Source organism: Cryptococcus neoformans (assembly GCF_000091045.1).
Source record: "Cryptococcus neoformans var. neoformans JEC21 chromosome 9 sequence".
Lineage (NCBI taxonomy): Eukaryota > Fungi > Basidiomycota > Tremellomycetes > Tremellales > Cryptococcaceae > Cryptococcus > Cryptococcus deneoformans.
The window spans coordinates 667,091-675,000 of NC_006694.1; the positions used below are offsets into that span (position 1 = coordinate 667,091).

The window sequence follows — 7,910 nt, forward strand, 5'->3', positions numbered from 1 at the left end:
CATCGTCGTACGTTTGTGGGGATCTGCGTGTCGCATTGTCATTCTCATATCTCTCGTTTTATTTACTTAAACTGAAATCAGTATTCTTTCTTCTGTGATACAGCGTCAACCTTTCTACTTGGCAGCAGGCGAATCAAATCTCTGGAAGCATGTCCTCTCGAAAATGGTATAGTGAGTACTTGGCTTCTTATCCTCCACTCCACCGGTTTGTTTTTCTAGCTTCAAAAGGCTGACAGCTACGGTTGCCACTATCTTTTCCCGTCTATTTTCAACCCATACGATCTGATGGAACCGTCGTACTGAACCTATGACCCGGGGATTCAATTGTTGCCTCGGGAACTGATCGTCAGACTTGGAAGCCCAGACAGATGATGCCATCTTTGGGGGAGTAAGTAATTCACTTGTCTCGTTTACAACTTCAAGTAACCCTCTTCCTAGAACGAGTCAGCATTCTCTGCTCTCGGCTTGACCCGTACTCAACGACTGGGTGGTTTCGCAGCTTGTAAATGATTTCCCAGGAGTGTGAGTTCCGGCTGATTGTTGTTTCAGGTTTCGTTGGAGGACTGGCCATCAGTTTATTGGGTGCTATTTTGCTCTTTTTGGGAGCAACTGGGGCTTTTGCCAGTACGCACCATCCATATCCTTGCTGGTAGAAACTAATAACAGGCCTTAGCCCTTTTCGCCGTTGGCGGTATCATCTCTCTCATCGGCACCGGTTTCCTTATTGGCTTCAAGACTCAACTTGAGAAGATGTTTAAGCCTGTCAGAATAGTTGCAACGGTCCTCATGCTTGCTTCAATCATCATGACGTTTGTCAGTGCATTCGTGTTGCCGACTATTTTGTGTATCATCTTTGTCATCATCCAGTACCTAGCATATTTGTGGTACTCACTTTCTTACATCCCTTACGCTCGAACAGTAAGTGTCAAATCGATAGGATACAGATAGGATACAAATGTCGCTGACTGGGCGCCATAATCTCTCTAGATGGTGAAGAATATGGTTGGATGGTAACGAGAGACAGGTAATTACGATCAATATGTAGAGAAAACGTCGTACAGATTTAACATACTGTTATTTATGCGAATGACTGATGACAACGGTTATACACAGTACAGTCTCCTGTCACCTTACGATTAATTATTTCCCCATATCCCACTCTCTCACGCTGCCCTTTTTGGTGTACTCATATCCGCCGAGCAGTCCTCCACCCTGCTGTTCGCCATTAGCCTTCTCTTTTTCTTTATCCTTCCTTCGTTCCCTTCGTTTGACCCTATCTTTCTCATCTTCGCTGTCACTATCACCCCGCCGCTTCCTTCTTTCCTCCCTGCCTGCCTTGCGTTCTTTCCTCTCAGCTTTGCGAGCAAGCGTATCGGGTGAATATGCCCTCTTCCGTGGTAGGATACCAGGTGGTGGAGCAGATTCATCGTCTAACAAACTCGGGGAGTTTCGTTGTTTCTGAAGCGAGTTTTAGTGGGACGATATGTAGAAATACAAATGGCAACATACCTTCTTGCCGCGTTCCTTGAGTATTGCCAACATGTTATCCCATCCTACTTCAGCCACCAATCCTTGCGCAGGAACTGCAGGTAAATCTAATCTCGGGTCGTAAGAGGACTCAAAGTACTTGTCCATCTTGGATATGGGTGGCGGTGAGGGGGAACCAAATAAATCTTGGGGCGGGGCCGGCGGAATCGGTTCTCGTGGAGGTTTTGGCGCTGGCGATAACTTGATCGACGAATGTCGCCGCTTAGGTGGGGAAGGTGAGCATGAGTCTCGACCATGTCTTCTCCTTCGCCTTTCCCGATTCCGTTCGTTATCATCATCGGCGTCTCCTCGCCAAAACTTGCCTGGAGACTGGTCTTCATCAGATCCATAGCCTTGTCGTTCATGAGAACGGTCCCGTCGACGTTCATGCCGTCTATCAAAACGATCATAATCGTCGCTCCGACTTTCGCGAGTATTGTCCGGACTGTCCTTATCCACATTCATAGGTCTCCTGTCGTTATTCTTCCTGTGGCGTTTTTCGCCACGAAGATCATCGTTATATCGAGAAGACCTTACTTTGCCCTCCCTTCTCTCTTCGTCTTGCCTTTTTACTGTCCTTTCATCCCCTCTATGTTCTCGTTCTCTACCCCTTGTTCTTGCAGAGTCGTTCCTTGCCATGTCCTTCACTGCTCCTCCGAATAGACGATTAGCAGCACCGCCAGTAGTCCGCCTGCTGGATCCAATTGTGTTTACCCTTGAAGGACCTGGCATCCTCTCATTCCTCGCCTGTTTTGCAGCTTCGGCCTGAGATCGCAAAAGGGCATTGTTGTGGCCGTCCACTGTTCGAATTACGGAAGCGAGGAATCGCTTGTTTGGTTTCGGCAACGAGGGGTCCGGACTGCTGCGATTAGATACAGTATGATCATAGTAACAGATACTCACGAATCTCTGCCGGCGGCCATGGAGTTTCCCAAAAGGCCGGTCAAGCCGAGTTCACTCCATTTCAACTCCTTGGCTTTGGCCTCTTCGGCAAGCAGTTGTGCGACATGTGCGTCGAGTTCTACATCTGATATGTCCTGTGAGATACCTGCAGCTGCTCTCACGAGCCTATTGACGACCGAGTTGAGGGACATGACGCTGAGCTGGGCGGAAAGAGGTGGTAATGTTACAGTATATACCATAAAGTGTCTGTCAAGAGAGCAGCCTCCACCAACTGTGTGGGTGTCCCGATCTAGCGGGAGAAAAGTGGTAAACTAATTCGAGAAAAAAGATGCGTTGGACGCGTTGTTCTCCACCGTGGTGTTCCGTCGTATTCCAAAGCCTCTGTAACATATAACATCCTATTCCCGCAAATCCGCTACCATGTCCAGCATAGAACTCATAAACCCAAAAGCTGAGAGTTTGAGGAGGACGCAGGCTCTCCAGGTCAACACTGTGAGCCATTAAAACAGCGAGTATTTTTACGAGTAAGAACTGACAGAAATTTCTAGGCCGGCGCCGTTGGTCTTGCGAATGTCGTCAAGTCCAATCTCGGTGCGTTCTATAAGGTTGTCAGAAAATGAAAGTGCTTAACTTTTCGAATAGGTCCTAGAGGAACGATCAAAATGTTGGTGGACGGCTCTGGACAAATTAAGATGACCAAGGTAAATCGCGCCCGAACTTTTGGCACGGCATGGCAGGATAGCTGATTCAGCCTTCAGGACGGTAAAGTCCTTCTGTCTGAGATGCAGATCCAGGTAGGTATAGTATGCTATTACCAATAATGAGTCTCAGCTGAATCTATCTTTTCTAGAACCCCACTGCCGCTATGATTGCTCGAACCGCTGTGGCGCAGGATGAGCAATGCGGCGATGGCACAACGTCGGTTGTTCTTCTCGTCGGAGAACTTTTGAAGCAGGCGGACAGATACATCCAGGAAGGTGTTCACCCACGAGTGATTGGAGATGGTTTCGACATTGCTAAGAAGGAAGCGTTGAACGTGAGTGCGGTCTGTAGTCAGTGTGACTGTCGGCTAATGTGCGGGAGTCTAGTTCCTTGACACTTTCAAGCAAACCCCTAAACTCGACCGTGCCAACCTCATTTCTGTTGCCCACACCTCCCTTGCTACGAAGCTCCACGCCAAACTCGCTCAAAAACTCTCCGCGGATGTTGTCGATGCTGTCCTTGCCATCCAGCCTCCTGAAGTCACCGAACCTGGAGCTTATCGAGAACCCATTGACCTGCATATGATTGAAGTGATGAAGATGCAACACAAGACCGACACAGACACCCAGTTGATTAGGGGATTGGTTATGGACCATGGTGCTAGACATCCCGACATGCCCAAGCGGGTGGAGAACGCCTACATCTTGACGCTCAATGTTTCCCTTGAGTACGAGAAGACCGAGGTCAACTCAGGCTTCTTCTATTCCTCAGCGGAGCAAAGGGAAAAGCTCGTTGAGTCTGAAAGACGATTCGTTGACTCTAAGCTTAAGAAAATTGTTGAGCTCAAGAACGCTGTGTGTGACGTGGTTGTTGGATCAAATGAGAAACCCAAGAATTTCGTTGTGATCAACCAAAAGGGTATCGATCCGATGAGCTTGGATGTCCTCGCTAAGAACGGTATTCTCGCTTTAAGGCGTGCGAAGAGAAGGAACATGGAGCGGTAAGTACAAGCATCAAGCTCGAATGCCTGTCAGCCTGTCATGCTAACAACGCTTAAGATTACAATTTGCATGTGGCGGTGTCGCTCAAAATTCCGTCGAGGATTTGACCCCAGATGTCCTTGGTTGGGCCGGTCTTGTCTACGAGCACACTCTAGGTGAAGAAAAGTATACTTTTGTGGAGGATGTGAAGGAACCAAAGTCCGTCACCATGCTCATTAAAGGTCCCAACGCGCATACCATGACTCAGATTCAAGATGCTCTTCGAGACGGTTTCCGTTCCATCAAGAATGCCATCGAAGACAACTCTGTTATTCCAGGTGCGGGTGCGTTCGAGCTCGCCTGCTCAGCGCATCTCAATTCTTCCTTAAAGACTCTCGCCAAGGGCCGAGCCAAGCTGGGTGTCCAGGCTTTCGCTGAGGCTATGCTTGTAATCCCTAAGACTCTTGCCGCGAACGGAGGATACGACGTGCAGGATGCCATCGTGGGTTTGCAACAAGAGTTGGAGGAGGCCGGTGAGGATGGTGTCGTGGGTTTGGATTTGAAGAGTGGAGAGCCAATGGACCCTGTTGTCGAAGGTGTATGGGATAACTACAGAGTGAAGAGGCAAATGTTGCACGGAGCGTGAGTAGTCTGCATATAGTTAAAGTTGAGAGTCAGTCTAATCTTCGGTCTTAGGGCGACTATTGCTGTGAACTTGTTGAATGTCGACGAAGTGCTTAGGGCAGGAAGATCATCGTGGGTTGCATTGTTCTTCGTTACATTCCACTCTCACTGACCATTCGTATGTAGGCTCAAAGAGGGCCCTGGTCCTTAGACGAGAAGAAATATGAGGTATATAGGAGGCGGCGGCTAGCGTGTGTACATGCATTAATCACATTCCCTGTACGTCGATAATAATACAGTCTTAAAACTGTCTTCTTGTGATTCAAGTTGGTCCACCTCGTAAGTCCAAAGGCGACCTCTTCGGCCCATTATATCATGTCCTTAACAATTAAATCATTTATCTTGACTCATGATGGCATCTATGCATGCTCTGCTCACACCTATACTGCTACAAGGGGGGCCTCAAAACCCGTAATTGTACAAACAAAAACAATCCTTTTTGACATGAACGGTGCACTCTCTTCATTGCTTTGCTCGATAAGCATCTTCTAGCGCGACATTGACACACAAGATGCAACTGCCCCTCAGGTAGGTAGGCTCTGTGTAACCAAGGAAACCGAGCATTGAGGCGACAGCATGGCGCAACGGTTCAGCGTTGTCAAAGCGACGAAGTCTGAAACCGGCGTAGCCAGATTATTGCCAATACAGTGTTTGTATATCTTCCTTCGCGAAGGCCAATCCACAGGCCGGGCATTTCCGTTGACGAGAGGCGATGCGCTGCTCAAGACATTGTTTGCAGAAAGCTTGACTCCAATGTTAGGATATCTCCCGCATTGGACAAATTGAGCAACTTACTGTGCATGCATTTGACAATAACCTGTTGCTTGAAGTTTTGTTCGCAACAAGAGCATTTGAGCAATTTCTGAGACAAGTCAATATGGAGATTGAATTTTCAAATACAAAAAAAATCTCACCAGCAACTTGTCTCGTTCTTGCGTTATCGCCCATTCGTGATCTGACATCCCAGTCTGCGAGGCCGCTGCTACCGCGTCCTGCCTCTCTTTCAGTTTCTTTATTATCTTCATTTGGCCATCCGCCTCGTCTTGCAACTTTGCTCTCGCTTCCTTCTCCGCGATTGCTTCAGCGACGCGTTGATGCATGATTTGTTGTGCCTCTACGAGAGCGTTCTGGGATTGTTGGAGTCGAAGTTCAAGTTGAGTTTTCTCAGCGACAACAGTGGCGAGTTGGTTTTGCAAATCCAGGGCGTTATTTTTAAGAGCGGTTAAACCTTTCTCATTAGCAGTCTGAGGCACATGTGAGTAAAACGTCGTGGTTTGATGAATCCACATACAATCTGAGACCGCAGACTCGTTTCAACCTCCTGTGCTCGCTCCAGCAACCGCAACTGCTTTTCTACACTACGTTGCGCTGCTTTCGCTTCCATATCGACTGCTTCTTTCGCACGCATTGCCGCAAAGTATTTATTATCAGCTTTCGCTTTCTGATGATCCGGGGTGGTTAGCATAAAGAAACTATACAGGAGCGACTGAGGCATACCTCAGTGGCTAACCGCGTGATCTTCTGCTCCCCATCCCTCAATTCAAGCACCTTGCTCTTCACCGTCTGATCCAAAGCTTCCCACAATTTTGACAACCCCTCAACCTCTGAATACAACGCATTGGTTGCCGCCTCGGCCTCCTCCAACTTCATTTCTAGCGAGGCCCTTTCCTTCTCCTTCTTCTCCAGCTGCTGGGACAAGTATCTCACATCCTCTGCAGCTTCTGGGTTAGGTCCCAAGATCCTTTCATAACGAGCAAGTAAACGCTTGGCAGATTCAAGCTCAGTCCGGACCTCCGTTTCGCTTTTCGCGGCAGCAGTATCTGAAGAGACACGTTCGAGTTGAGAAGTAAGGGCATTTATCTGATCTTGGGAAGTAACAACCTTTGCCTCGAGATCTTTAACATAGTCACCATCAATACCAGATTCTTTGAGGAACGAGAGATAACCATCTGAACTATGCGCAGCCGCAAGCTTGCCTTTCAAGCGTCGAACTTCAGAAGTGAGAAAGCTGATTCGCTCTTGTCTAGAGTTCGCCAGGTTCTCTATTTGTTCTGTGTACTTGCATTTCTCGACTTCCTTGGCTCGTCTTTCCATGATTTCGCTGTTCAATTCGTCACGCTGGCCACGTAGCCTGGCAATATCAGAGTCCTTTTTAGCCATTTGAGCCCGTAAAGTCTCTGTCTGCCCTCGCGCTTCAGCAAGAACCGCTTCACGAAATTCACCATTGGAATCACGAAGTTGATCCAGCTTGCTCTCAGTGGCTGTAAAACGGGTCTGAAGAGATTCAGCGCGGTTTATGGAGGTGGAGAGTTGATGAAGATAGACTTGGAAGAATGGGGATTCTCGAAGGGCAGCTTCAGAAGGATGATTTGCCTAAATCTAGATTAATTTATAGCCTCGCATATAACAAAAAGACATACTAAAATCTTTAATCTATCGACCTCCTGCTGGAGTTGCGTCTGCTCAAAGCGAAGCTGTTCCAGTTGCTTCAGCCTTGATGCTGCTAACTGTTCTAATTCTGAAGTATCTTGCAGCACGCCCGCCATCGACGGACCAGCACCACTGTAAAACTTCTTGTCGGCTTCGACCTTGCCATTGGGAGTCGAGTGGCCTGATCCATTTGCCCGTAAATTGGGGGTCGCTTGGCCTCCTCTTGTTCGTTCCTCTTTCCATTCTTCTTGAGCCTTGCCGTGCTCCATCCTTTCTCGATCCAGCGCCTTTCGAATCCTTTGCAGGTCCCGTTGCGCTTCGTCGCGAGAACCTTTAAGAGCCGAGATCTCAGATTCCAGTAATTTCGAATTGGAACGGAGAGCACTAGCCTCGGCTTCCAACTTCAAGCAGCGAGCTTGTAAATCTGCTTCAGAGGCCGGTCTGGTAGCATTATGGGCCACAAGGTCAACAAAACGAGTCACTAATTGCCTAGTAGTGGGCAATCTACTTCGCAGCGCCTTTTCCAGCTCCGGTACAGGAGTTGATGGATCCAGTAAAGCTATCGACTTAATTAGCAAATGTAGAAAATGGACGGTCTCAACACCACTTACGTTCTAAAACCTCCTCTTCTTTTAGTTGAAGATTTTCGGCTCCAGCTAGATCCCTAACAGCAGCAACAATCTG

General features: G+C 48.1%; 4 protein-coding genes across 4 annotated transcripts in view; 2 read left to right on the forward strand and 2 right to left on the reverse strand.

The window, feature by feature from the left end:
- Positions 1-7: 7 nt before the first annotated feature.
- CNI02440 (conserved hypothetical protein) lies at positions 8-1,108 on the forward strand. Its single transcript, XM_024657833.1, has 6 exons — positions 8-171; positions 351-388; positions 439-502; positions 550-624; positions 674-918; positions 988-1,108. Exons 1-6 carry the CDS (start codon positions 150-152, stop codon positions 1,012-1,014), a joined length of 471 nt encoding a protein of 156 aa, XP_024513487.1. The 5' UTR covers positions 8-149; the 3' UTR covers positions 1,015-1,108.
- CNI02450 (hypothetical protein) lies at positions 741-2,644 on the reverse strand. Its single transcript, XM_024657834.1, has 4 exons — positions 2,431-2,644; positions 1,510-2,386; positions 893-1,458; positions 741-835 (listed from the first exon to the last, which is right to left on the reverse strand). Exons 1-3 carry the CDS (start codon positions 2,619-2,621, stop codon positions 1,141-1,143), a joined length of 1,386 nt encoding a protein of 461 aa, XP_024513566.1. The 5' UTR covers positions 2,622-2,644; the 3' UTR covers positions 741-835; positions 893-1,140.
- A 163-nt stretch (positions 2,645-2,807) lies between these two features.
- On the forward strand, positions 2,808-5,567 carry CNI02460 (t-complex protein 1, zeta subunit (tcp-1-zeta), putative). The gene is made up of 9 exons (XM_572859.2): positions 2,808-2,922; positions 2,979-3,021; positions 3,073-3,131; positions 3,189-3,224; positions 3,281-3,466; positions 3,519-4,132; positions 4,191-4,754; positions 4,809-4,868; positions 4,923-5,567. Exons 1-9 carry the CDS (start codon positions 2,851-2,853, stop codon positions 4,945-4,947), a joined length of 1,659 nt encoding a protein of 552 aa, XP_572859.1. The 5' UTR covers positions 2,808-2,850; the 3' UTR covers positions 4,948-5,567.
- The window catches only part of CNI02470 (conserved hypothetical protein), a 3,330-nt gene continuing 557 nt past the window's right edge, over positions 5,138-7,910 (reverse strand). The window contains exons 3-9 of the mRNA XM_572872.2: positions 7,838-7,907; positions 7,217-7,785; positions 6,294-7,169; positions 6,088-6,237; positions 5,711-6,040; positions 5,592-5,658; positions 5,138-5,539 (exon numbers count right to left, since the gene is read on the reverse strand). Coding sequence (XP_572872.1) covers positions 5,430-5,539; positions 5,592-5,658; positions 5,711-6,040; positions 6,088-6,237; positions 6,294-7,169; positions 7,217-7,785; positions 7,838-7,907 — 2,172 coding nt within the window. The 3' untranslated portion in view covers positions 5,138-5,429. The remainder of the gene's footprint in view (positions 5,540-5,591; positions 5,659-5,710; positions 6,041-6,087; positions 6,238-6,293; positions 7,170-7,216; positions 7,786-7,837; positions 7,908-7,910) is intronic.

What these genes read in the sequence shown, in the direction of transcription:
- CNI02460 (XM_572859.2), top strand. Translation starts at nt 2,851, where the DNA reads ATGTCCAGCATAGAACTCATAAACCCAAAAGCTGAGAGTTTGAGGAGG. An exon ending in AGGCTCTCCAGGTCAACACT is followed by an intron (nt 2,923 to 2,978) that starts GTGAGCCATTAA and finishes AGAAATTTCTAG; the next exon opens with GCCGGCGCCGTTGGTCTTGC. An exon ending in GACAAATTAAGATGACCAAG is followed by an intron (nt 3,132 to 3,188) that starts GTAAATCGCGCC and finishes TTCAGCCTTCAG; the next exon opens with GACGGTAAAGTCCTTCTGTC.
- CNI02450 (XM_024657834.1), bottom strand. Translation starts at nt 2,621, where the DNA reads ATGTCCCTCAACTCGGTCGTCAATAGGCTCGTGAGAGCAGCTGCAGGT. An exon ending in ATGGCCGCCGGCAGAGATTC is followed by an intron (nt 2,387 to 2,430) that starts GTGAGTATCTGT and finishes TAATCGCAGCAG; the next exon opens with TCCGGACCCCTCGTTGCCGA. An exon ending in TCAAGGAACGCGGCAAGAAG is followed by an intron (nt 1,459 to 1,509) that starts GTATGTTGCCAT and finishes AACTCGCTTCAG; the next exon opens with AAACAACGAAACTCCCCGAG.
- CNI02440 (XM_024657833.1), top strand. Translation starts at nt 150, where the DNA reads ATGTCCTCTCGAAAATGGTATA. An exon ending in GTCCTCTCGAAAATGGTATA is followed by an intron (nt 172 to 350) that starts GTGAGTACTTGG and finishes ACTGATCGTCAG; the next exon opens with ACTTGGAAGCCCAGACAGAT. An exon ending in AGCAACTGGGGCTTTTGCCA is followed by an intron (nt 625 to 673) that starts GTACGCACCATC and finishes AACAGGCCTTAG; the next exon opens with CCCTTTTCGCCGTTGGCGGT.